The following is a 23,960-nucleotide window of genomic DNA, read 5'->3' on the forward strand; positions in this document are numbered from 1 at the left end:
TACAATCGCATGTCGCGCAGGCTTTCATCTATTAATGACTAAAATATATAACAATATGGGGAACTCTTCTTGATCTTAAAATAGCTTGTAATGTATATAGATATCACATAAAATTCACCCCTCTCCATCAACACACATTTATTGCTATTAGCATGAGGATCAACTGGTACGTGGCAAGTTCAATGGGTATTGAGGGGCTCGAAGCAGGATTTTTACTTGTAAGATGAACCTAAAATAGATTTCTGACCCATGTCCATTGACCGATCAGATTCAATATAAACTCGTCTCCAATGATCCTTTCCGCATCTACTGCTTACCCATAGCCCCATCCGGATACTTTGGTTGTCCCTCCGGACCCAGATCCTGTACCCCACTTGATCCCGTTTGATCCGTAGGTTTCGTCTCGCTCACAGGTGCTTTAGGTTCTCCCAAGCCCCCAGGCGGCGGTGGAGTCTTCGTGCCCGGACCACCATGGCGTTCCCAGTCAAGCCAAGACCCGCGATACTCACCAACATTTGTATAGCTATTATACTGTTAGTCAAGAAAACCCAGAGATAAAATGACCGTTGTATGGCGTTCTTCGTGTCATATTGCAAGAGGATATCAACTCACCCGGCCTGCTTCGCGATCCCCGCACTCGCCCGACTCCTCACCCCCGCCTTACAAAAGAAAACAACCTCCTTATTCGTCGGCGGTTTCGCAAAACCAAATCTATCCCTGAAATCCTCTTCGTCCAGTAGTAACGCGTCGGGCTGGCTGGTAACGGGGATATTTATCGCGGTGGGAATCGTATTGGCTTCGTACTCGTGGGGCTCGCGCACATCAATCAAGAGGCGTGAGTTGGACGGTTCCTCGAGGATGGCTAGGATCTGGGTATGTATGTGTTAGCATATTGGGGAATGGATGGAAAGAGGGACGAGGGACGACGCGTACATCTTCGAATTCGTAGACTTTGCTCTTTTGGTCTGCGGGTGCTTGCGAGTTCCATCTCCGCTGTACAGAACCCAATTGAGACCTGTCCACACCGTCTGATGCGCTCTCGAAGGTCTTCTTGGAAACTTGCTGGCGCTGTGGCCACGATGCAACACCAAGTGCCCGCGCAGTTTGAAAACTCAATTGTCCTGTTGGGCGGCTCGGGCCTACGACTGAGGAGGCATTAGGGCGGAGTCGGAGGAGTTGAACGGCGCGCTTAGACGCCATTGTTACACAACTTGAAATCGTAAAAAGCAACTTGTGTGTAACTCGAGTATTAATATCGGTGGTATGTTGTTATGAAAGCTGGGGTGATTCGGAACTTTCGAAGATTGACGTTGCGGAGCTGTTGGAGCTCGGATCTAGACAAATTATCGCCGACGTCACTCTGCGCGAACGATGTGGGTGCAGGTGTTCACGTGCACGCTAACCTTTTATATACCCACCTTTGGATCGTGAGCAAGAGCCGTTAGTTGATCGAAGGTATAAATGGGACAGGCATTATGAGTATGAGTATGCTTCGTTCGTCTATTGTGTATCTCTCGTCTCGTCCAAAACTTTTGCCATCCACTCTAACAATACTAACGCAACAGTCCTTCCTTGAGCCAGCGGAAGGCTTTCAAGAGACCTTGGGCGGAGAGTGAGGCCGTCGCGCACACGCATCTTTCTGAGACCCTGTAACTGCCGCAGACCAGCCATAGCCCACTTAATTCCGTCTCACCACGGCAGCGGGGGTATCATCCATCCATCTTGCACCCAGAAACATAACGCAGCAAAACATCAGAAATCCACAAAGCAGCAAATTGGTATATTTCTTTTTGCACCAAGGGGGAATCATTCAGAATTCCACAACGCCCCAAAACAAGAACAGAAATCTCGTACAGAAAACAAGAACCGCAGCAAGCGCAAAACAACAACAACCAGCCAAACAGGGCTTTTACGTATTCGCCGTATAGTAAAAGGGGTATAATTCTTTTCTCGTCGCCTAAAGAGCGCGCGCATGAGGTACCGAGATGGGACACAAGCGCAGGCGTGGCGGGGTATTCTTCGTAAAGCCGGTTATAGTATAGTAGTAGTATGGTATCATTTAACGAGGAGGCCCAATAGGAGCCGGGTATCCAGATGCAGAATGAGAAGTACTGGGGCGGCCGCTGTCCACGGAGCCCCGCGGGTCGTACCTGGGGGTTACGTCCCCAGACGCCGCTGAAGAGGAACCAAAAGGAAACTTGGATTCAAAGCGCGGGGTTGGCATAGGCCAACCATTGGTATGGTGCTCGTCGTCGGCGAGGTTAATGCCGCTATCGTTCCAAGGGTTGCGGTAGCTACCCGTGGATTCGAGACTAGCAAGGGATGCCTTGGAAGCATTGCTCGAAGCATGCTTGAAGAGCGATCCTGGAGAGTTGGTGTTTTTACGTCCGTTGAAAATGGACGTGAATGACGCCATGCTGCCAGGCTTGCGAAGCCGGTCAAGCATGCCACGAGGCTCGTCATCACCAAAGTGGGAGCGAGTGGGAGAGTCGGTGCTGTCAACGGCAGGCTCAGCTCGCTGGAGCAACTTGGATTCGAAGAATGGCAAAGAGTCTTCGAACGAGTCAGATTTGGGGCGAGGGAGAGCACCGCGGACGGTGTTCGTGTCTAAGCCGTGCATGACTAGGTGGTTGAGCAGAAAATCAATGGCGTCCTTTAATCCACCTGCATTGTTCCTGGTGAACACGAGATGGAAGGATTCGATCTGCTCTTCCTTGCCATCGATGGTGTCGGTTTGCGCGTCCTGGAGCTGCGCGTCGACTACATGCTGAGTTTTGAGCTTCTCAAGAATGTCAGCCGTGAACTCGGGGGAGCGTATGTGCTCGCTAAGATCGGTGGTAGCCGGGAATGCCAAGTCATGAGACTCTGGTACCATGCCCTATAATTGATTAGCTATTGTTTTTTATTCGAGCAAGAGATGATTGAAAAGCATACCAGGAACTCATCGACTGCCAATGGCACCTGGTATTCAGGGCCAGAGACAGTAACGGTGTCGCTCGCTTCCTCGGTGCTGGGGAAGGTAATCTTGCAGTTGAACTTCTTCTCCAGTTCGTCAATCTTGTCTAAGCGAGCAATGAGCTCACGGTGATACAAGCGGTTAATGTTGATGGTCTCAGACACAAACTCTGCGTCGGCTTTTTCAACCATGTCCATGATCTCTTGCTTGACCAAGTCTAGATTCTGAGCATTCCGAGCAGGCGTGCGGCAGATGACGTTATCGACCTTGATATCATCTTCCTCTTTGCCGAACCCGCCTCGGTCCATGGCATTGGAGAACTTGACGAAGACAGAGTACTTCTTCATGATACGTTGAATGTGCTGGCCCCCGATACCGATAATGCGCTTATGGTACTGGTCGGGGACATGGAAAGAGATCGAGGCAGGCATCTCTTGCTCAACAAGGTCGAGGCCATTCTTCGTAGCCTCGTATTGGGCGCCACGGACTACAATGTAGAAGTTGTATTCGTTGAAACCATCAAAGACGATTTGCACACTACTGTGGCTCATGATCTTGTTGATCTTGCCATTCTTCTTACCGCTGACAAACTCCTTGTGCTCGTTGGCAAGCTCGATTTTGACGCTCATGTTGTACTGCGACTTCTTCACGAAGGGAATGTTGCTAATGACCATTAGTGCCGCCCTAACAGCGTCGTCGGATCCGTAGATGTGGAAATTGAGCTTTTCGAAGCTGACTTCAGCGCCAGAGTTGATGCAAATATCGGAGAGCATGGCGCGAACATCAGCTGAAGTAGGGGGACGCTGTGTGGGATCAGGGTGAGTGATGAACCACGAGGCACTGTAGAATTGGCCAGCCTGCTGTTTGTGAGTATACATTGAATTGGCGTCGAGAAGTAGCCTTGACTTACGAGCTGCATCAACTCGCGCACCGTGCGCTCGACGTGCAAGACATCAGTGCCCTGGACTCGGACAACGCCTCGCTGGACGCCAAGAGGTGGCAGCAATATATAGGAGCCATTGTTCTCAATAATCTTGCGCACCTTGTCCAGACGTTCGAGCAGGATGGCGTCAAGCTTGGTGTCAGTCACCATGACAGGCTTCACGAAGACTTTGGTCGACATGACAAGATCATGCAGGCGCTGCTTGGCGCGAAGAATGCATTCAGAGTTCTCCCCAGTGATATAGACGAGGTCATCGGGTCTCCGCTGAGCGCCGTTGGGCGTGTACCCAAACAAGCGAGGAAATGGCGGAGGAAAGTAGATGGCGGTGCCTGTGGCAGACTCGATCATCTTGATGTTCTTACGCCCGCGCCCACAAATCAACGTATGCATGGTCAGCTCGAGCTTCATGGTATCGACGTATCGTTTGAGCTGTGGGGATTGCGAATTAGCTATTGTGGGCCAGCGAGACAGCTGCAGGGCACCCGGGACTCACGATCTGGTCAATCATGATGAGCACGCGCGTCTTTGCGTGTTCCATGGTCTCGAGGTCTCCGTAGATGGCGCAGCGCAGGCGCGGGTCCATTCCCGAGTCGATGTTGCCATGAAAGCTGGCCGTCTCGATGTCGGGCTGCTTGGGCATCAACAAGAAAATGTCAGCTTTGGTCGTCTTGGAGATGAGGTCGAGCTGATTGAGCACGGCACCCTTGACATTCTGCGAGGGCGGGTCAATGATGAGCTGCGAGTCAATATCGACAAACGAGGAGCGCTGTGCCAAGAAGTCAGCAAGTGGTGAGCGCCATGGCCAAGTTGCAGCGGAAAGCCTACCAGAGAAATGGGCGTCGAATTCAGTATCTTACACCGCATCGAGTTTACAATCTCCAGCTCGCCCGACAGGCACACATTCGTCACCAGGGCGCGCAAAGGCCCTCGCTGCAGACCGGGTAGCGGCTTCGATTCGGCGGACGTGACCGTGGCCGAGACGCGTCCCTCTGTTGAGTCGCTCACGTCCCGACACAAGTTGCGCAGGTTTTCGACGTTCTGGGCGTGTACGGGCAGCTTGTGCGTGGGCGTGGCCTCTGCCGTGCCTTCCGGATGGCTCCATCGTGCCTTTGCCCCAGGACTCGCCCACATGATGTCGTCGGGGTCCGGGCCAGCGAGATTCGACGAAAAGGGGACATTGAACGACAGGTTGACCTGGGTGCCAGGCGGGATGACGGGCGGGGCCGAAGTGGCTGTCGAGGGCCGCTTTATAGGAGCTGCTGTGACGGGCAGGTCGTGGTTTGACCTCGAGAACGGGAAGCCGGTTGAGGGGGCCATCTTCTCCCAGCCGTGCCGGGCCGAGCCCGTGAAGTTTGATATCTTGTGCATTGGGGGAGTGGGGTGGGGTGGGGAGGAGCGCCCTGGGAGATGGCGGGCGGGTGTAGGGTGGAGAGGGAAGCAGAGAACGACGAAGAGAAGGGCGGAGGTTCACTGATGATGAGCAAAGCATCAGACGAGCGTCGAGCCAAGGTGACGAAGAGAGGACGACTTGGGATTGGCGCAGGCCTCTCGCACGGGCCCCACTCACCGACGGCGCAAAATACGCACCACACACCCAGTTGCACCCAAGCACAAGCACCCACCAGGCGATCCTGCCCTGAACCGATGCCACCCCAAACACTCCAGTCTTGCACACGCCCCCGAAACGGCCAGCCCAGGCTCGAGTCCTGTCTCAGTCTCGCCATGCCCGCAACCGTGTTTCGACCGCTTCTCTCTGCGCTGAGTCGGGCTTGACCATCGCTGTCGTGCCGTGTGGGTCCGTGGACACTGCACCTCTATCGCCAAAGCAGCATAGCTGGCTGGACCCAGGCGACGCGCTCCATACTGGACTGCATTACCGCATCATCGCTGCTCAAGCTCTAGGCAGCCCAAGCGCACTGCCGGGCAAGAATAGCAACACTTGTTTTCAAATAAGACCATCGTCCAGCATTCCACCATGCTTTGTTAGTAGCAACTGGCTCTTCTGCGGCCGGCCCTCCATCGCCTTGGTACGCCCATGTAGCCTTCGAGAGTCCCGTGGGTACCACAGGCTATGTCGTGCAAGGCGGGTAGCCGCTCACAAGGTTCCTTGTTGGAACAGACAAGTCGAGAACTTGGTCGACTGAGGACGCAAATAATAGCATCTCCTGCACGAGGCTGTCAACCATGGCATGGATATCATTAGCTATGAATACTATAATTGCGTGAACATGAGCTATCCAACCCTCACACTCTGGTACTACGGGCCCAAACTACTACACTAATATCAACACCCTTTCCCAACCCAATGCATCAAACAGCTATCCTTACACCTCCAGCGCTGAACTGGACATTACAACTCTCCTCTACGCCATGGCTAGTAGCGAGTATAGACCCGTCGCGGCTCCGCTTGGTATGACTCCTGCCCAACTTCAATAGCTCCTTCCTCAACATACCGTCTACTTTGCGGTGCATTAATGTACCGACGATCATCAAACGGCTCCTGGTGCACAATGCTGACTTCCCGGTATCGAGGCTGTGAGACGCGCACTGAACCTGGCTGGATGCTCTCGTGGCGAACATAACCTTCCGGAACCTCTCGACGAACCACTTCCGGACGCATACTGTAGGCTCGGTTCTGCGCATACTCGCGTGGCGGTCCCATCTCTTCATATTGCGGCACTGGCCGGTATTCCACCTCCACAGGGCGGCGCGACGACTCTCGCTGGCGGAAGGACGGGCTCTCAATCATTTCAACGTCCGACGCTTCCATATACCGTCGAGGTGGTGGAGGCATCCTCGGTACACCGTCGTCTTCGTACACCTCAGTGCGAGCAGGGGCACGCATTGTTGGCTCTCGTGTCACAGCACGCTCGTAGTAAGGGTCAACTTCCACACGACGGCTAGGTGGTGCCATTGATTCTCTCGCATCCACGGGTGCTGCATAATATTTGTGGCCATATTGATCCACCACGATACGGCGAGGGGGTGGGGCCATGAGCATGGGCGACTGCTGTCGAGGCAGATACTCATGAACAGGAGATCGGGAACGATCGCGTACATATCGCGGTGCGGCTGATGGGCGGGTCGAAGCTTCTCGGTAGATAGGTGGCTCGGGGCGATCTACAAACGCGTGGGATGCCGCACGCACTTGGCGAGGCTCGGGTACCGCGTACACTTCTCCACCTCCACCGTCTGGAGAGTATGGTCGTCGAGCGTACTGCAGGCTTGCGACTCGTCTCAGATCTTGGTCATCGCGCTGCGCTTTCCGTTGCGGTACACGTATGACGGACGGCGAAGATGGCTCCTCGTACTCACGATACGGGCGTGATGATGCTTCTGGCTCGCGGTAGTAGACAGGCTGTATCCTAGCATCCTCCCGTGGAGACAAGACCTCCACATCGGTAGGGATGGGTTGAAGAGCGCGCCGCTTACTAGGTTGCGAATCAGGATAAGCCGAGAATGGGGGCGGCGATTGGGGCTCCTCCTTTATATAAGGCTCCGGCGAGTGGACAGTACGCTTATTGGCTTGTTGTTGTTGCTGTTGCTGTTGCTGTTGTTGTTGTTGTTGTTGTTGCCGCCGCTTCTCCGCCTGCTTTTCCTCCCTTCTCCGCTTGCGAGGGTTGTGAAGTGGAGGGGCGGGGCCAGTCGGGCTTTGGCGACGAGACGACCTACAAAATTATTAGCACTCTGGAACTTATCAATACCAGCCCAAGTCAGGCGATTCCAATGTATGGGGGAGTATCGCTACCGCATGGCCTAGAGATCCCAAATGTGATCAGGCCAGCTGTGCCTGATGTAAGATGTCGAGTCATTTCGAAGGTCCCCTGGTACTTGCTTGATTCCGGGTGCGAGATAATTCCCTCTTATTACTAAGAAGAAATACCTTTTCGAAGCCTGTATGTAGGAGCTCAAGCAAGGAGAGGGAGAAGATAAAGAAAATGCCAAATTCATACCCGTTTGTGCCGCCCTGATTTACAATGCCACGGTCCCGTGCTCGGCCCCTAAGAGGCTCACTTGGGCCGGTATCAGCCGGAGGGGGTGAATAGTCTTCCTCCTCTGGGTCCTCATGCAGCAGTACAGACTCAGGCTCATAGATCTCTATGTCATCGGCAGGCTCGTAAGCCTCTTCATCGAGATCAATCACTGTAGGCTCAGTAGGATGGGATTGGGCAGTGACTGGCTTGACAGTTTGCTTGGCCTGTGACGTGAGTGGACCTGCAGCATCAGTTTTGGTGATCTGATTGGGATCAACCTCCTCTGACGACCAACTGTCGGCCTTGCTAGAGTAATATGAATTTTCGTCAAAGGACTCCACACCATCGCTGTTGTTAGTCGTAGAAGGTAAGCCAGATATAGGTGGGACACGCAGATGAGCCTGAATAAGGCACTGCTCCACATTGATATGGGCTTCCCGCTCCTCTGCATCGTTGCCACGACCCTTTTTGTCAAACTGGTCCTTGAGAAGCCGTTCTATCTGTTGCCGCTTGAGCTGCAGTTCTGCCCTGATAAGGTGGTCAGACTTTGTAAGCAAGACTGGATCGATGCTGGAAGATGAGGTTGCCGAATAGGGTCGCTGTGTAGGTGGGACAGGAGACGTAGGGTGCTGAAGCGAGCTCTCCGGGCGCGGAGGAAATAGTTGTGATGAGACTCCATTTGATGTGCCGTTGATCGTGGGTCTAGACGTAGTTTGTGGGAAACGCGGTGTAACCTGTTCAATTACTTTCGCGGGTAGGTGGATGCGCGGGTGTTTGCTAGCAAGCACTTGATCGCGTATCTGCAAAAGCTGTTGTAGAAAATCGGCCTCGCGAAGTACCTCTGCGGGTACTACGCTGGCGCCGTTCAGCAAAGGCGACGGTACTGCGGCTGTCGACATTGAAACGACTGGTATACCCTACGACGCTCCGCGACGCTAGATCGTAATACAGACACCAACTAGAAGAGTATATCAATTCCAAGTCGTGATTATACAAATACAAGGAACACGCGCTCTTGTTTTGTGGTTGAGGTTGATGAAGAAGAGGTGCGGCGCAGGTGTGCCAGTGATGGGGCAGGAGAGCGAGCCAACGCGTTCGAAAATCGATGTCGGACGCCAAGACACTAGACTCAAAATAGTCCTGATGTACTCATCGCGCCTTCCATAAACTCTTTCGCCCTCTGCATTTAATACGGCCTGAAACCCTCCCTATCAAACCGAAGACATTGGAATACCACACAACTATTATTTATAGACAAGCCGCCCCAAGAACCCAACGTTTAACCCAACACCATTAAGCAACATGGCGGGCGAGGGTGAAAAGCCAGTCTTCTTCTTTGACATCGATAACTGCGTAGGTATTTTGAAATTTACAACATGAATTTAATTAACACGAACAGCTTTATCCTAAGAGTGTGTTCACAGGGCAATCTGCTTTAGGAGACATTAACGATACCAGGCCTTGACATCCACCGCATGATGGCCACATTGATAGGTACGTAATGAACGTGCTATGTTTGGTATCCTCGCATGCCATATAGGATCACTTTCGGTGCAAAGCAGTAAACCTGGCAGTCATTAACAGAGTTATAGACAAATTCTTCGAGGATCACTTAAGCCTATCTCAGCAGGATGCCAACGAACTTCACTACAAGTACTATCGCGAATATGGTCTTGCTATCGAGGGGCTTGTCCGGCACCACAAGGTCAATGCCCTGGAATATAACAGCAAGGTCGACGACGCCCTTCCCCTTGAGAATGTCATTAAGCCTGACAAAGAATTGCGCAAGCTGATCGAGGACATTGACACCAGCAAAGTCCGGTTGTGGCTGTTCACGAATGCCTACATCACGCATGGAAAGCGGGTCGTCAAGCTGCTAAAGATCGATGATCTGTTTGAAGGCATGACGTACTGCGATTATGGATCGGAGAAGTTCTATTGCAAACCGCATGTGGAGATGTTTGACAAGGCGATGCAAGAAGCTGGCATAAAATCGAACCAGAACTGTTACTTTGTCGGTAAGAGATGAAATTGACATGGTAATTCACCTGTGCTAAATCTATTACTAGACGACTCCTACATCAATTGCAAGGCAGCTGACGAACGCGGCTGGAAAGTAGCGCATCTGCTGGATAAAGCCGATGCTCCACCTCCTCAGCAAGCCAGCAAGTACCAGATCAGAAGTTTACAGGAACTACGAACGATTTTCCCAGAGGTCTTCAAAAGCTCAGAGTAGTCAGGGGACGTTGAGGGGACAATGTGGGAGAGCATGGGCTGTCCAGATAGATGGGATGATACACACACCGCATTTACGATTTCAGTTTCATGGTCTCAATGATTTAATCTGGTCATAGATACGCGGTTAGAGCATATAGATGTCTCTCTCCTTCAACAAAACTATAGAAGCACGAATGCCTTCGGCGCTAGCTTATCTTATCGATGAGCTAAGCCCGAGGAAGCGTCATGACACCTCAATCACCTCTAAACCAGGTAGCAACACTACTCTAGCTTCCTTTTAACATACGTGTTTTCTCACGCTTGATACTCTCGATCTTCAAACACTTCTAGGATGCCAAAGTTCTTCCAAACCATGTCTCCCTCCTCAAGCTCTACCCCACCAGCCCCACAGTCCTCCGCGTTACCTCCATCCCACCCATTCAACACCGACAACGAGCACAACACTTCCCATGTCGAAAGAGCCGAACAGGCTATATTGACTTCAAAAGTCATACCCCAACGCAAACCTCTCCTCCGCCTCGAAATCCGCGATCTCTCGTCAGAAGGCACCCGCGCTTTCCTCCGCCTCGTACACGCCTCCAAATCCCTCGAACATGCAGTCGATACAGTACTCAAGAACCTCTATACTGGGCTGAGTACGTCATGTATACCACCAACGCGATCGGTTACGTTAGTGCTACGGGACATGGATGGCGTGGCGTACACGACCGGCCGAGACATCGATGACGACCACAAGGAGATACACATCAATACAAAGTACATCTCGCAGATATCTGAATCGCGTCAAAAGGAAGAGATGCTAGGTGTATTAGTACATGAGATGGTACACTGCTGGCAGCACAGTGCGTTCGGTACTGCACCCGTGGGCCTAACAGAAGGGGTTGCGGACTGGGTGCGCTTGAAGGCCGGCTTCGCGCCGCCGCATTGGAAACGACACGGGGACTGCGATTGGGACGCTGGTTATGAGCGGACGGGATACTTCCTGGAGTGGTTGGAAAACGAGCATGGTGAAGATGTAGTCAGGAGAATTAACCAGGCACTTAAAGAGTGCAAGTACGATGCTGATCGTCTGTGGTACAGTTGTTGTGGTAAGAGCGTGAAGGACTTGTGGAAGGAGTACAAAAAGAGTCTAGAAGATTGCAAATAAAGAGCACGGAAGCCGTGAATCCATGCAGACATACTTCAAGACCCAGAACATTTGGTTGTAAAGGCTCCGAAGGCCCGTAAACCATTTGCGCGACACTACACATGAGGGGTATGCGGGGTGGGCCCCAATTCCGTCCGTATTGTCCGAGTGACCACGCATTCTTGGTCTGCCTTCTTTGGCGGCTCTGAAGAACCAGCCTATACGCGTCAGCATCCTTCACAATTTTCGATTAAAGAGCAGATACTTAGGAGAATCTAAGGGACCTACACAATTCTGGTACCAGAGATTCAGCCTTGTCGACTCCGAGAGGCGGAGGTGCGGTTTAGCTACTATCCGGGTACTGCTTTACTACTCCATAGGGATTGCACCTGGTTCCGCTAGTGAGAAAGGCTGGACGCCTCAACACAGTCTCACTTAGCCTTGTTCCGAGCCTTCGGTTCTGTCGTGCGCCAGATATCGTCAACATGGGCGCGGCAGTGATGGCACTACGCGGGTCCACGCATATGCGATCTGCGTTGCGAGATGTTGCACCGCTATGCAATGCGCCACAGATGTCCTCAGAGACCTAAGATTGGTCGTCTTTCTGCATTGTTCAGCCGTCGCCGTGTGAACCCACCGTCTGGGTTTGAGGCTTCTGTTATCTCGCGGGCTGCGGACATAGCCCAACTACCAGTGCGAGGGTGGAGGCGCACCGCCCGTATTGCCTTTGGAAGTAGACGGTAGTAAGTACTCAGTATCCGACTGGCTCAAAAACATGAATCCAATAGGCCGTGGAGGTGCGCAGAAGGAAAACGTGGAGAAATGGGGTCACGTGCACCCGCCGTTCACCCAACCCGGCCCAGACAGTCACCAACACCACCACAACTCTACAGAAGCAAAAAGAAATACACCAGCCCGACGTGGGGCTCGAACCCACAACCTTGAGATTAAGAGTCTCACGCGCTACCGATTGTGCCAGCCGGGCTTGTTGTTGCTTGATTGATGGAGGACTGACGAATCTTGTGATTTATATTCGCAATCGTATCTATGTCAACGACTCAGCGCCAGGAAGCTGTTCAGGCGAGGGCGATGAGGATATCAGTTGATTGGGAATTCATGTTGCACGCTTGGTTGAAGAAATAAATTTTGATGTGGGTCCGCTGGTGGCCGGCGGCGGGTAACAGGCGGCAGATTAGCAAGCGACTATTTTCACAGAACAATGGGCATCTTGGCAGCACTACTTCCTGGACAAACACGACTCCAAGCATTGCTCGTAAATGAGCTGCCAACATATTGCTTGCATATCGCATTCAAGACTCATGATCAAGCGATTATCCAACAGTGTCTAAGCGGAGTGCCACCACCTCTCGAATTGGAAAGCAGAGCTGAGGTATTTATCGAATGCAATGCATCACTGGCACTATAATTTTTGTCTGCCTTGCAAGGCATAGACACCCGACCAGGCATCTGCAACACCTACACCATGGAGTCCTCGTGCTCTAACGGCGCGCAGGGCAACGGGGCAACTCTTCCCTATGCAGAAACCACTAAGGGCCGCCCATGCCGCGACACGCACACAGTCATCCCTGGAGCAGCGGGTAGCAGAAACATTGTGGCGGAGCATCTTCGATAGCCTGGACGGATATGCTAACGCAGTAAGCTCCTCGTTGCAGGCCCTGATAGGATCCAGAGACTAAGAGCGAATCCCAGCAGGTCGCGTGAAATCTTAATGTGACGACTTGTGCTTTGGCGAGTTTTGGCGAGTACGAGTGCGAAAGGAGAATTTTTGGCCGGCCGCGTTGCTTTTACGAGGCAGACTAGCAATGCACATCGACGAGTCGTCGGAGACGCCGTGACAGTGACATGTGTCCGTGAATCGTTTCGTAATGTGCGATAGGGAGCAGAGAGGAACACAATGCTCCGTATCAGCGCGGATTGGTCGCGTCGGCCTTCCAAAGTAAACAACTGCACTCGTATGATGTGAAGCTGAACTTCCTAATAAGTGACTATATTAATTATGCCAATGCTCCGTTTCGGAGGCCTATAAATTTTCCGTTATATCACTTCCACCTCAGTTTTTCTTTGCCGACGCGCATACAGTTAACCGAGCAGAAGAGAAACCCACTTTGCACCAAACGGTAGCCGAGGCTAAAGCACAAAGCACAAGTAACGAGAAGTCAAATTCGAAGCCCGTGATAATTAGGAAGGCAGAAACAAACGCTCGTGACACGAGTGTTCCGAGTAACCGTAAAAAGCGACATGCAGACGCCACACCGATCTCGACTTTGGACTACGGGCTGCAGGCCTGAAACCAATCTGGATAGGAATCCATATGCACACTATCAATGTCTTCTTAATTTAAAGAGGCGCAAGGTAGACTTCAAGGCTACCTACAAGAGTTTCTCGCCAGAGAACTCAATAGAGCACCTCAATGCTGTTCATCCGAGGTGGTACGAGTTCACTTCAAGCGTGCCACATCTTCGTGCGGGCCATGGCCAGGGTCATGCTGGTTCGCTAACGTACGATGGCGGGGCCTTGTCTCTGACTGGGACAAGCAAACACTGGTTCGTGGCATGGACAAGGCTCTTCAGGTTGTTTTTTTGCAAATTGGGATGGTCCAGCTGGAAAGGGTAAGGTCGCGTCAAAGATCTCGTTACGAAGGGGCGTGACATCCTATAGCTCCAGGTTGGTCGTGTGCAAAATATAGATGTAGTAGACATAAATATTTCCAGCCTATGAAACTAAAGGTTGCCGGAAGATGAGTAGACATATACGAGGATGGTGGATAGTGTAATGATGAGTGACATATTTGGATATGGCAAAAAGTCTGCCGGCTGAGAGGATTCTATTGTCGGCATTCAGCTTTCAGGTTTGATGTGTGATGCGCTTTCAACTGCAGCATGCCATTTGTCCGACCTGGTTTTTTCCAATATCCGATAGAAAACATCGTGTCTTGGCACAACGCTTATTTTTGGATGTGGCGTTAGGTCCGCTCGCTAGCCTTTGCAAGGCAAACCCCAAGGCACAAACCTCCTTGCATGCCCAGTGTCAATTCCCCATTCTACCGAAATAATCTGTAACTAGCATCCTTCAACACGCGGCCATCTCAAGTCTGGTTGCTGCTACGTCACGCAGCATTCCCTGCTCGCCCTGCTTTCACATTACCGTTGTATGCACTTCTCCCCATCCTTCCTCAAACAGTAATTCATCCGCGGTGTGGCCATGCGGATAATAAGCTCCGACCCTTGAATCCTTCTGAGCTTTCGGCCCTAGCTCTCCATGACTTCGGAGTAGTTGTGACCCTGGCTCTCGGCGATTACCAATACAAAGACAGTCGCGGGAAGGCCGCATTCTCTCGCGATCGTCGTTGTCCGAAGGTATGAACCTTGCAAGCAAACGAAAGTGTGGAGACAGAGACTAGGAACAAGATCTAAAGTCGGATCCGTCTGCACAGGCGAGGGTTAGGACACTATGACTGCACATTCTGAGAACATTCAATGACAAGTTTGGCGTATGGAGGGATCAAATTTGCATTCCACCCGCTTGATACGAGGCAAGCTCTACGCGTCAGGGCAAAAGCAAGGAATTCAGAAACTGGAGGGCATTTGTCGAAACATCATGTCCACCTGATACCGGGATATGTGTTTCAGCGAGCCAGCGAGCCAGTCGTACAAAAGGCCTTGTGATTGACTTCCCGTATTTCCCCACGTCATACGCGTTGTCGTAAACATCTACATATGTTTCACGCTGAAGCAGCGCAAGAGCTATGGGACTCAACGTCACGCAAGTGTACGTGTCCGGACCGTTTGTGACTACACCGCTATCGGCCCTGTCTCGTGCATACCAGATCTAGTGGCATGTCGCGAGTTATTCCGACCACATGGGTTGTTCAGATTCGCGTCGATTCTCTTGGCAGGGACGGTATGTGCTGTTGATGATGTCCATGGGGGCGGTAGCGGGTCAGACAACAAGCTTGGCATTGAAACCATGACAGCGGGCGGTACCCGCGGCTTAACGTGTTTTCCGCGGGGACTGAACTGGATTGCAAGCTTGCAGCTTGCAGGCTTTGCCATGTCATAAACACGACTGAGATAGGGAAGGCTTGGTTTGAGGACGCGTACTCTGGATCTGAACCGTTCTTCGTATTGGATATGGGGCTGTGTATCAACCGCTAAACTCGCTTCACCCGACGCTATTGAGCGATCCGGGCACTTGCAGTAGTCAAACACGCATGTTCGGAATCCTTCAGAGAACCTTGATTGCCCAATAGAAACACTCACATTAGGTCTTGCCGAAGTGGACCATGTTACAAATCATATACGTGCTAAAATAACCTCCCATCCATCCTATCAACGGCATGCCAAGTCCAAGTATCATACATATGCATAGCCTCAAAACCGATCCCGAGGATCCCTAGGGTTTTGTGGTCGCCTAGGGTCCGAGTACGTCGCCGAGCTGTTGGAGCCATAGGCTTGCTGCTCTGCCGTTGTTCCTGGTCCATGCATGCCTGCGAGGGATCTATTCGGCATCGCAGGGTAGGTGCCTTGAACCGGTGAAGTTGAGTAGGTAGGGTATTGGCCAGTCATTGGCTGCTGAACAACTGGATAGTTGCTATATCCATAGAATGAAGGATCTGGCACACTTGGACTGGTTGCAGGAGGTGAAATAGCGTGCATTGCCGACGAGGGATCCATCGACGTCGCTGTCCAGTTCCAAGAGGTTGACGCGGCAGGAACAGTAGAGCCTAAACTCGGTGGCTGAGCAAAAGCATAATTCTGCATGGGCGTTATCGCGTGATGAATTTCTGCGCCCGTCATAGCCATGGGCATGTTGTAGTCCTGTGGAGATGACCATGTTGGGTACGCGTCGCTGCCCAAACTTGACCATGAATGGTTGATCTCTGACGATGTGGCCCGTGATTGGGTTGACAGCAAATTGCCGTACATAGTTGGGGTAGGCGAGATGTATTCGTCGTCGTCGTCAGGATAGGATGAAAGTGGTGTTGGCGTACTGGACTCGGAGGGCGAACTGGCAGCACTGGGAAGGCTTATGCCCTGGTTCTGGTAACGCCGAACGAGGACTGTGTAGCTGGAATTCGTCAATATGATACATCGGGCATAACCTAGAAGTGACTTACCGGTTCTTGATACAATTCTTTGATCGGCCAGGGAAGTGGTCCCGTTGAATATCCTTCCAGTGTCTACCCAGACGCTGTGTTGCTTCGATGAGGATACTGTCCTGATGGCTGGGTCAGTCGACGGGAAAATTGATGAATGTGTCCAGGGAGATGGCGACCGACCTCTTCATCGCGCCACTCACTACGATCCAAGTCAGGATCAAGAGACTGTTGCCATCGCTTCGCACATTCTATGTCGCTGTCAGTTTAAAGATCGTGTGGCAAATGAACTGGATCTCACTCACGGTCTGCGCTCCTCGATTCAACGCAGTTCGCCACTAGGGTCCATCTGAAAGCATTACAGTTAGTAAAGGCATTTTGTTAAAGGCTCTAGGGTGTACCTTTGGCCGTACTGCTCAACTCCCTTGGAAAGCAAGTGGTCTTCACTCTTTGACCATTGCCCTTTCTTAAGGCCTCCGGCCACAGAGTTATGCCATCTCTTCCGACAATCCTTGTTTGTTCTACCAGGAAGTTCTGTAGCAATTCTACACCTGTACACAGTGTGTTAGATAGAGTTCAGAATCGACGTGAAAGATGTACAGGGGACGGACCAGTCTTTGACATCACCATCCATCACTGTGACAGTGGATTAGCGATCAGTTCAGGACATGAGGTGGGTAGAAAACATAGGATATAAGCGAAGGAGAACCTACATTGAGCCTCTACTTCTTCTCGTAGTTTTTGATCTTCTGCTAAGGTCCATTTCCGAGGCTGTCGACTGGATGAATCCATCTTTGGCACTGGAGAATACAAAATGAGTGCGAGGTGTCGGAATGAGAGCCAGTATGAGCTCTAGAGATAGTGTGTAGTTCTGACTGGGTCTTCAAGAGTGGAATACGACAGGTGGATCGGCAATTGGCGTGTGAAAGTAAATAGGTGAAAATTAGTGTCAAGTAAAAAGAGTGAAGGTTGTCAGGGTTCTCAAATACAGTTTCTATAGAGCTAGTCCTGATCTTAAAGTGTAAGTCGGCACGAAAGAAGTATAGCTCCTTAGCTCTCTTTCACATATACCTAGTCCAGCACACAGGCAGCACTTGGTTCGAAGGAGCTATTCGCCAAGGGGGGTTTCATACCGTCCTTCCCGTGGTTGGCTAGCGAGCGGGCTTACCTACAGTGCACTTCTCACAGCTTCTAGTGACCGACATGATCCATGTTGCAACGAGGCTTTCCGGACTTGACCCGAGCTAATGTATGGTCTGACGGGCCGTTGATGGTGGTGCGTACAGCCCCCGTCCGTGTTGGTAGGGGTTAGGCCACCTGCCGCTTAGGTAGGGCTGCAGACTACACACCGCTAAAACTCGGCTGATCAACACAATCGATTGTTCGTAAATGGGAAATAAGCTTATTTCTGTTAGTAAGAGAGGGTTGAGGACGTATCGTTGCTGTAACTACTGTCACGCGAGAAGGGTAGGAACTGGAGATCGATCCGCAGCAGGGCACGTTGCTCTACAACCATGCACAGCGGCTCGTCGGTGTGTGAATCGATGTGCGATATGAATTAGCCGCAGATATGCGCCATAGGCGTCGTTCAACCCGGACAAGGGGACGTAGACGAGTAATGGAAAAGTTGATTGAACGGTAGCACGACCAAAACCGTGGGTCTGTTGCTATCGGGTGTGGCTGAGCTACAGGCGGTTAATATTCCAAATTGGGCAGCCCACGCCAACCCCCAAAAATGGGAGCACTTCACAGGCGGAAATGCACATAGTGAAATGGTGAACTTGCGAACATGTCTAAGCGAAGTTGTATCCTTGATAGTGAAACACTTCATGTAAATCCAGGTCAGCGCTCTGTGACCCAATGAACATGGCAGATGGGAAGACTGGTGTGCTGCACACTTTGGAAAGTATTTGCGCACAGTAAGCCGCGACGTATGATTGAGAAGGTGTATCCGAACGCTGGGGACGCGCGGGTGGTTGTAGGAGGATTACTTGGGCGGTCAAGGGACGACGTCGGAGAAGACGGACAAGGTACATGGCGTCCGGTGACTGAGAATCGAGACTCAATATGGCTCATGGAGTTCCTATGTAGAGACGATGTGTGGGGGTCAAGGATGAGGTGAGAGGTGTATGATAAGAGGCAAAGTGGAGAGAAGACCAGACACCTATTAGTTCGTCAATTGAACATTTTCAAATCACGTTTGATAAGCCTGATCGACACTAGGACCTAGATGCCTCACATCATCTGCTTGCCTGCCCTGAGTATCTGCGGAAGGCATCAAGTCTAACAACGCCGGCCTTGTACGGCCCGCCCGAATCAATTGGCGGTCCGAATCTACTGCTGTGCCACGCTCCGACATGACTCAGTATCGATGTTACTGCGTTTTGGACGCATTCGTGTTCAGTCGCGATGGGATCGTAACTTGGTAATTTACACATGACAACCCACCGCTCTTTCCATTAAGCCTGAGATGAAGGCTTCGTGTAACGTGGGACAACTTCGTATCAAGTCAGCACAAAAGCCGGTTATCCAAAGTCCGAAGGGTCAATCACGCACAATCACCTAAACCTCATGCAGGCCTTTGGGATGGCCATGTTCAATACGAGTCATCGTTCGTGGACCTGTAGCTCTCTCCCATATTTCGGTCGTGCCTCAGAAGCTATAGCAACACTGTAGCCTCGATGAATCGACAGACATCTAACAATCCCGGAGTCACGTCATGCTTTCGATACGCGGAGCCATAACCCTGGAAATATCGCCAGAGGGTAAAACTGGCAATAGAAAGATTTCCTGACCGATCAATGTCCCCGGGCTGCTCCTGCTGACGGGCACCGGAAATAGGGAGCCCGAGCTGACTATAGGATATGTACTGCCCGCTCGTTGCAGGGTTAAGTAAAGCGATAGCTTGACAGGGCTGATAGGGTTGGATGACTGGTTTGGCTGTCCCAGCTGCGGGTATAAGGCCACAATGGCTGGATGCCGATGTCATTGGCGAAGAGGCTTGTGGCCGTTCTTACAGCGGTGGCTGCCGTCTACCCCAACACCCTTCAGGTTTTGCCCATGAGTCTCTGTGCTTTTGCGAGCAGCACCGTGCTTTCGCGACCCAGCTTCCTCTGGCCACCCGGCCCTCCCCTAGCTTTGGCCATGGTTTTCCTGAAGCGCTCCCGTTCTGCAATCTTCTTGGTGCGCTCCTTGTCTGCCTCTTCCCTGGCCCTCTGTCGCGCTTCAGCCTCCTCTTTCTTCTTCTGCGCCAATTCAGTCTCCTTCTTGAAGGGCTGTGGACGAGGCCGTCGCGTTCGCCGCTCTGTCGATTGGTCGTGCTTAGGTGTTGGTGTCTCCTCCTCCTCTAGCATCCTCACTCGGTCTGGGTGTGGCTCCAAGCTGGGCACAGGTGCCGGCTCGGTAGGCTCGTCCTTCTCATCGTTGGCTTCGCTTTCGCGGTCGTAGACGGACTTGTGTGGCGTCGTCGCTTCGGCTTCGTCTCGCGCCTTCAACTTGGCATATTCCTTCTTGACCTTTGCTTTGTGAATGAGGTCTTTTTTGATCTTCTGCACTATATTCTAGTCAGCAGTCGTCGAATGTTAAGCAGTACGAACTACCAACCTTTGCGCCTATGTGTGCCGTCGGGCAGATTGGCGGGTCCTATGTTGAAGCCTTTCTTCTGCTTCTTCACCCTTTTCTCTGAATCGTCGTGTGGCCTCGTAGGCGCCATGTCGGAAGATGCTGTGGTTGTCGAGAAAGTTTGCAACCCTTGTTGGTGGACTGGGCTTCAGGCGAGCGGAGTTTCCTCAGGCTTGGCAAGAGCGGGGACCTCCGTCAAGAGCCAGTGACATGCACGGTCTGTTACACGGCGGGCGAGCGAGACTGTTGCTTCATCAGCTTTGAGCACCATCATGACTCTGCGCGGCCAAATTGATTTTGTCCTGTGACCTCTTTGCAGCGCCAAAGCGTCGGCCAAAACCGGTCTGCAGCGCTACGGCACTCTATCAGCAGCGATTAGGATCCGCCTTTATCAAACTTCACAGCGCGTCATCCGTCTGAACCCTGCCGCAATCCTCTCCGCACCTTCAGCCGCTGCTGCTGCTCTACGGCGTTTCGTCTGAAAGCTGCGCAGAGTGGCCACGCAATGAAGCAGCTACTGGAGCCAGCGCGCCTCTGATTTTTCATACTTGAAACTCTTTTACTCGTGCTATTCGCCGGGCTAGCAAGTGCTCCAACCATCTGAGTTGTCTCCCGCCGTTGCACCGAGCGGACATCCCAGGTGCTCCACGACTGTCACGTCACGCCTCCATAGGCCCGCAACTCCTCCCTCGTATCGATCAAGCTTTGTACTCATGCTGTCTCTTGCCAAAATTTGTTTCAACTATGCCTATTTTTCATGATCCCCATGGAAGCCCGCCGAGGCGGTCGTCCTCTCATCAGGCATCGTCCGCCAGGCTTCAAAGAGCAGGAACCTCAGAGACTAACTTTGAGAGGCCGTTGGTAGACGCCTTGCAAACAGGGGAAGTTGTAGGATCAAATCTGTCTTTCGAAATGAACTCCGAGTCACCTAGCCAAGGACGCAAACCATCCATGTTCGACCGAATGGAGCTGATAGAGAGGCTTAAGAGATCAAATAGTCCTCTGTGGCAGCAGCGGCAGGGTGTGAGTGACCAGCAGCTTTCTACACATGTACACAACTTGGACATGACCCGCTTCTGCAGTACAGAAATAGAGACGCTAACAGACAGTTACAGAACGGCACTCGACCAGACCAAAGTCCTGGAAGCCGACCTATCTCTCGAGAACGGCCCAAGACCCCTCTTCTTTCCTCCGCTGAAGCGAAACCTTCACGCACTTCCACTCCCGAACCTCTACGAGACCTTGCAGCGGCAGGCTTAGAGATCGAACGACCACGATCAGCCCTACACTCTGGGGACTTTAGAGAGGAGAAAGAGAGTGCAGCATCTGATAGTGGCCCTTCATCGCGCTTCCTGGCAACGTCACCCGTAGCGCCATGGAACCGCTCATTTCCAGCCACTGCCTATCCGTTACATCAAGAGGAGCCATCGTACTCGTTCCACGATACGCTCAATAACGATGCGCGTCCCATATCTCGAGCACGGGCGATATCGCATTCATCACTTAGCTCGTTTGCGTTTCTACCTCCCACAAGCCCGCTCGTCCAGCAGGCAAACAACACTGATTTGGACTTTTCCTCAAGACCAAGCTCTCGACAAGGTTCCAGAAGTCCAGAAAGAACCAATCGGCGGCATACGTACTCTCCCATGTCTTTCCATGGCTACCAGCCGACTTCAATATCTCGCTCGGCTTCGGGTACCCCAGCTGCACGTCACCTACGACATGGAGGCTCAATTCCCTACCAAGCCCACCAGCCTAGGCGAGTATCTACATTCAATCAGGCTCAGCCTCAATCTAATCCATCAACCCCGTTCCTAAATTCACGACGGCCATCCTTCTCCTCGGAAGCATCGCCTCTTCACCACGCACCCATGGTGGGCTCATATGAAGAGTCAATATTACGGGGGCGGATGTCGACTACACCATCTCGGCCGTTGAACTTTGTTGCCAAAATCGGCGTGCTTGGGAGAGGACAGTGCAAGTCGAGCCTCAAGTGTCCTCCTCATGTGGCGGTGCCCTTTCCTGCGGTATTCTACAGCTATAACACTGGCAATGGCAGGATTTCCGATAACGAGCCAAGTCCATATGTCGGACTCATAGATTTGGAAAACTCTTTGCCTGCACCTGAAGAGAGCACCGAGCCTAGCAAACGCAAGCGACGGCACACTGTACCGCCACCAGAGCAGGATGCCCTTGACTTCCGGATACACCACGGGGAAGAGGGAACCGATCGAGACGCAAAGGAAGATCTTCGTCGAAAGGAGAAGAGGAAACGGCGGTCCGCCTCTCCCAAAGCGCCTCCTGGAGGATCATATCGTATCCCGCCCCAAGGACAGCTGCAGATCGTGCTGAAGAACCCAAATAAAACCGCAGTGAAACTCTTCCTAGTTCCCTACGACTTGTCAGATATGGAACCAGGCCAGAAAACCTTCATAAGGCAGCGCAGTTACTCCGCTGGCCCCATTATCGACATGCCAGCATCTACACGAAAGAATCTTGGTACAGATCGACCCGAAGCTGCTCTAAGCAATTCGGACGACCCTAACGATCGTCCAATACTGCGTTATCTGGTCCACCTGCATATTTGTTCGCCTTCGAAGGGTCGATACTACCTCTATAAAAGCATTCGCGTTGTCTTCGCCAATCGAGTGCCAGATGGGAAAGAGAAGCTAAGGAATGAGATTCAGCTGCCGGAGCCAAGATACAGCGCGTACAAACCAACGCGCGATTCAATCGCATCACAGAACATATCCTCAACGGGAACCCATCTTACCGCCGAGAAGACGTTTCGCCGTCGAAGTGCAGCATGGCCTCTGTCCCAATCTCAGCAAACATACGACCAGGTCGATGGCTTACGACAATACCCCGAGTTGCCTCCTCCAGCTGTTACATTTACTGGGGGCCCACTCAGCTCATCAGCATCCAGTGGCTTCAGCTCATTTATGCCTGATCTGCAACCTATACCTTTCAGCCTCACTCGACTGGCTGCCATTGAGTCGCGCCCCGGTTCCCGCGACCATATGGACATTGACTCGACGAGCCCCTTCAGAACGCCTGTTGCGTCACCGAAGTCTAGCGAAATGTATCTAGACGGCCAGGGAGAGGGCACATTTGAAAAGCTCAGCAAAGGCGACGTCGGCTACGGAGGAAGTGCCTTCTCTCCTATCGGCAGCCCAAACGCCCAGCCTAGCGCAGGACTTCTGTCGCAGAGGCTGCGAGGACTAGATGTGCAGCGCGATACAGAAACGGGCCAGTGAAAGCCGAATATTCTTCACATTTTGTGTCTACATGCATGAGAATATATTTTTATAGTATCTAATACCCAGGACTTTTGTTGTGTATATCGGGTGGGTGTTTTGAATCAGGGTACTATTGCATAGCGCATGGGAACACGGGGTTATATGGCTTCTTCAATATGATGCCCAAATGGATACTCTACTCTAGATACTTCCTCGTCACTCCTCGAATGGAAATATCACTCTTGAGGTGTCAGGCTAAGATTTTACATTCCGTTCGTGCTTTCACGTTCTACATTTAGTAAAGGCAGCATGGTAACATCTCCCCCTTCCAACAGTGAACGGTTGCATCGAGTGTGAACTGTGAAAGATGCTCTTTGAGATTTCATCATGGGATATCTCGCTGACGTAGTCGGCCGTGTGCGTGCCATAAATGGGATCACGCTCAATATCTTGATGTAAATGCGAAGCTAGTCAAAGCCCCTTACCTATGGGTCATTCACTTGTTGCGCATCAGCCTTAATGCCCGAGCTTCTACGGTGAGTTCATTGAGAATCCACTCCCGATATAATACACTTCGCCCACTCAACTCAATACTTGTTCGACCTCACCTTCGACCTTCCCTTTTGCTCACTACGTAACAGCAATCACACGACTACACCTATTGCGCCTACTAGAACTCAACATGCACATCTTCATCCTCCTTCTCGCTCTTCTGGGCGCCCTCATCAACGCTCTGCCAGCCGTGAG

General features: G+C 51.9%; 9 protein-coding genes and 1 non-coding gene across 10 annotated transcripts; 4 read left to right on the forward strand and 6 right to left on the reverse strand.

Moving 5' to 3' along the window:
- Positions 1 to 15: 15 nt before the first annotated feature.
- Positions 16 to 1,325, reverse strand: K460DRAFT_361486 (Rhodanese-like protein). The gene is made up of 3 exons (XM_040932469.1): positions 934 to 1,325; positions 613 to 869; positions 16 to 523 (listed from the first exon to the last, which is right to left on the reverse strand). Exons 1-3 carry the CDS (start codon positions 1,198 to 1,200, stop codon positions 307 to 309), a joined length of 741 nt encoding a protein of 246 aa, XP_040793286.1. The 5' UTR covers positions 1,201 to 1,325; the 3' UTR covers positions 16 to 306.
- Positions 1,326 to 1,603: 278 nt separating this feature from the next.
- Positions 1,604 to 5,284, reverse strand: K460DRAFT_361488 (uncharacterized protein). Its single transcript, XM_040932470.1, has 5 exons — positions 4,725 to 5,284; positions 4,393 to 4,665; positions 3,867 to 4,328; positions 2,935 to 3,813; positions 1,604 to 2,878 (listed from the first exon to the last, which is right to left on the reverse strand). Exons 1-5 carry the CDS (start codon positions 5,265 to 5,267, stop codon positions 2,060 to 2,062), a joined length of 2,976 nt encoding a protein of 991 aa, XP_040793287.1. The 5' UTR covers positions 5,268 to 5,284; the 3' UTR covers positions 1,604 to 2,059.
- Positions 5,285 to 6,018: 734 nt separating this feature from the next.
- K460DRAFT_361489 (uncharacterized protein) lies at positions 6,019 to 8,933 on the reverse strand. Its single transcript, XM_040932471.1, has 2 exons — positions 7,853 to 8,933; positions 6,019 to 7,567 (listed from the first exon to the last, which is right to left on the reverse strand). The coding sequence occupies exons 1-2, from the start codon at positions 8,770 to 8,772 to the stop codon at positions 6,274 to 6,276; spliced, it is 2,214 nt and encodes a 737-aa protein (XP_040793288.1). The 5' UTR covers positions 8,773 to 8,933; the 3' UTR covers positions 6,019 to 6,273.
- A 242-nt stretch (positions 8,934 to 9,175) lies between these two features.
- On the forward strand, positions 9,176 to 10,109 carry K460DRAFT_400767 (pyrimidine 5-nucleotidase; the record flags this gene model as incomplete). The annotated part of the gene is made up of 5 exons (XM_040936357.1): positions 9,176 to 9,226; positions 9,273 to 9,285; positions 9,332 to 9,367; positions 9,466 to 9,891; positions 9,943 to 10,109. 5 exons carry the CDS (start codon positions 9,176 to 9,178, stop codon positions 10,107 to 10,109), a joined length of 693 nt encoding a protein of 230 aa, XP_040793289.1.
- Positions 10,110 to 10,463: 354 nt separating this feature from the next.
- K460DRAFT_273833 (BSP-domain-containing protein) lies at positions 10,464 to 11,258 on the forward strand (the record flags this gene model as incomplete). Its single annotated transcript, XM_040927913.1, has 1 exon — positions 10,464 to 11,258. One exon carries the CDS (start codon positions 10,464 to 10,466, stop codon positions 11,256 to 11,258), a length of 795 nt encoding a protein of 264 aa, XP_040793290.1.
- An 891-nt stretch (positions 11,259 to 12,149) lies between these two features.
- Positions 12,150 to 12,222, reverse strand: K460DRAFT_t12. The gene has a single exon. It is a non-coding gene; the product is annotated as a tRNA-Lys (tRNA).
- Positions 12,223 to 15,628: 3,406 nt separating this feature from the next.
- K460DRAFT_274073 (uncharacterized protein) lies at positions 15,629 to 17,145 on the reverse strand (the record flags this gene model as incomplete). The annotated part of the gene is made up of 7 exons (XM_040927932.1): positions 15,629 to 16,325; positions 16,375 to 16,475; positions 16,537 to 16,604; positions 16,659 to 16,702; positions 16,755 to 16,904; positions 16,965 to 16,989; positions 17,022 to 17,145. 7 exons carry the CDS (start codon positions 17,143 to 17,145, stop codon positions 15,629 to 15,631), a joined length of 1,209 nt encoding a protein of 402 aa, XP_040793291.1.
- A 923-nt stretch (positions 17,146 to 18,068) lies between these two features.
- Positions 18,069 to 18,534, forward strand: K460DRAFT_20946 (uncharacterized protein). The gene has a single exon (XM_040927256.1). It carries the CDS (start codon positions 18,227 to 18,229, stop codon positions 18,473 to 18,475), a length of 249 nt encoding a protein of 82 aa, XP_040793292.1. The 5' UTR covers positions 18,069 to 18,226; the 3' UTR covers positions 18,476 to 18,534.
- An 866-nt stretch (positions 18,535 to 19,400) lies between these two features.
- On the reverse strand, positions 19,401 to 20,065 carry K460DRAFT_272264 (uncharacterized protein; the record flags this gene model as incomplete). The annotated part of the gene is made up of 2 exons (XM_040927784.1): positions 19,401 to 19,906; positions 19,957 to 20,065. The coding sequence occupies 2 exons, from the start codon at positions 20,063 to 20,065 to the stop codon at positions 19,401 to 19,403; spliced, it is 615 nt and encodes a 204-aa protein (XP_040793293.1).
- A 653-nt stretch (positions 20,066 to 20,718) lies between these two features.
- Positions 20,719 to 23,231, forward strand: K460DRAFT_269650 (uncharacterized protein; the record flags this gene model as incomplete). The annotated part of the gene is made up of 2 exons (XM_040927588.1): positions 20,719 to 20,997; positions 21,090 to 23,231. 2 exons carry the CDS (start codon positions 20,719 to 20,721, stop codon positions 23,229 to 23,231), a joined length of 2,421 nt encoding a protein of 806 aa, XP_040793294.1.
- Positions 23,232 to 23,960: the final 729 nt, after the last annotated feature.

This window comes from Cucurbitaria berberidis (assembly GCF_010015615.1).
Source record: "Cucurbitaria berberidis CBS 394.84 unplaced genomic scaffold K460scaffold_1, whole genome shotgun sequence".
Classification (NCBI taxonomy): domain Eukaryota; kingdom Fungi; phylum Ascomycota; class Dothideomycetes; order Pleosporales; family Cucurbitariaceae; genus Cucurbitaria; species Cucurbitaria berberidis.

What these genes read in the sequence shown, in the direction of transcription:
- K460DRAFT_20946 (XM_040927256.1), top strand. Translation starts at nt 18,227, where the DNA reads ATGGGAAGACTGGTGTGCTGCACACTTTGGAAAGTATTTGCGCACAGT.
- K460DRAFT_361488 (XM_040932470.1), bottom strand. Translation starts at nt 5,267, where the DNA reads ATGCACAAGATATCAAACTTCACGGGCTCGGCCCGGCACGGCTGGGAG. An exon ending in TGCGCGAGTTGATGCAGCTC is followed by an intron (nt 3,814 to 3,866) that starts GTAAGTCAAGGC and finishes CACAAACAGCAG; the next exon opens with GCTGGCCAATTCTACAGTGC. An exon ending in TGGCAGTCGATGAGTTCCTG is followed by an intron (nt 2,879 to 2,934) that starts GTATGCTTTTCA and finishes AATCAATTATAG; the next exon opens with GGCATGGTACCAGAGTCTCA.
- K460DRAFT_361486 (XM_040932469.1), bottom strand. Translation starts at nt 1,200, where the DNA reads ATGGCGTCTAAGCGCGCCGTTCAACTCCTCCGACTCCGCCCTAATGCC. An exon ending in AAGTCTACGAATTCGAAGAT is followed by an intron (nt 870 to 933) that starts GTACGCGTCGTC and finishes ATACATACCCAG; the next exon opens with ATCCTAGCCATCCTCGAGGA. An exon ending in GGGATCGCGAAGCAGGCCGG is followed by an intron (nt 524 to 612) that starts GTGAGTTGATAT and finishes ACAGTATAATAG; the next exon opens with CTATACAAATGTTGGTGAGT.
- K460DRAFT_361489 (XM_040932471.1), bottom strand. Translation starts at nt 8,772, where the DNA reads ATGTCGACAGCCGCAGTACCGTCGCCTTTGCTGAACGGCGCCAGCGTA. An exon ending in AATCAGGGCGGCACAAACGG is followed by an intron (nt 7,568 to 7,852) that starts GTATGAATTTGG and finishes ATAATTTTGTAG; the next exon opens with GTCGTCTCGTCGCCAAAGCC.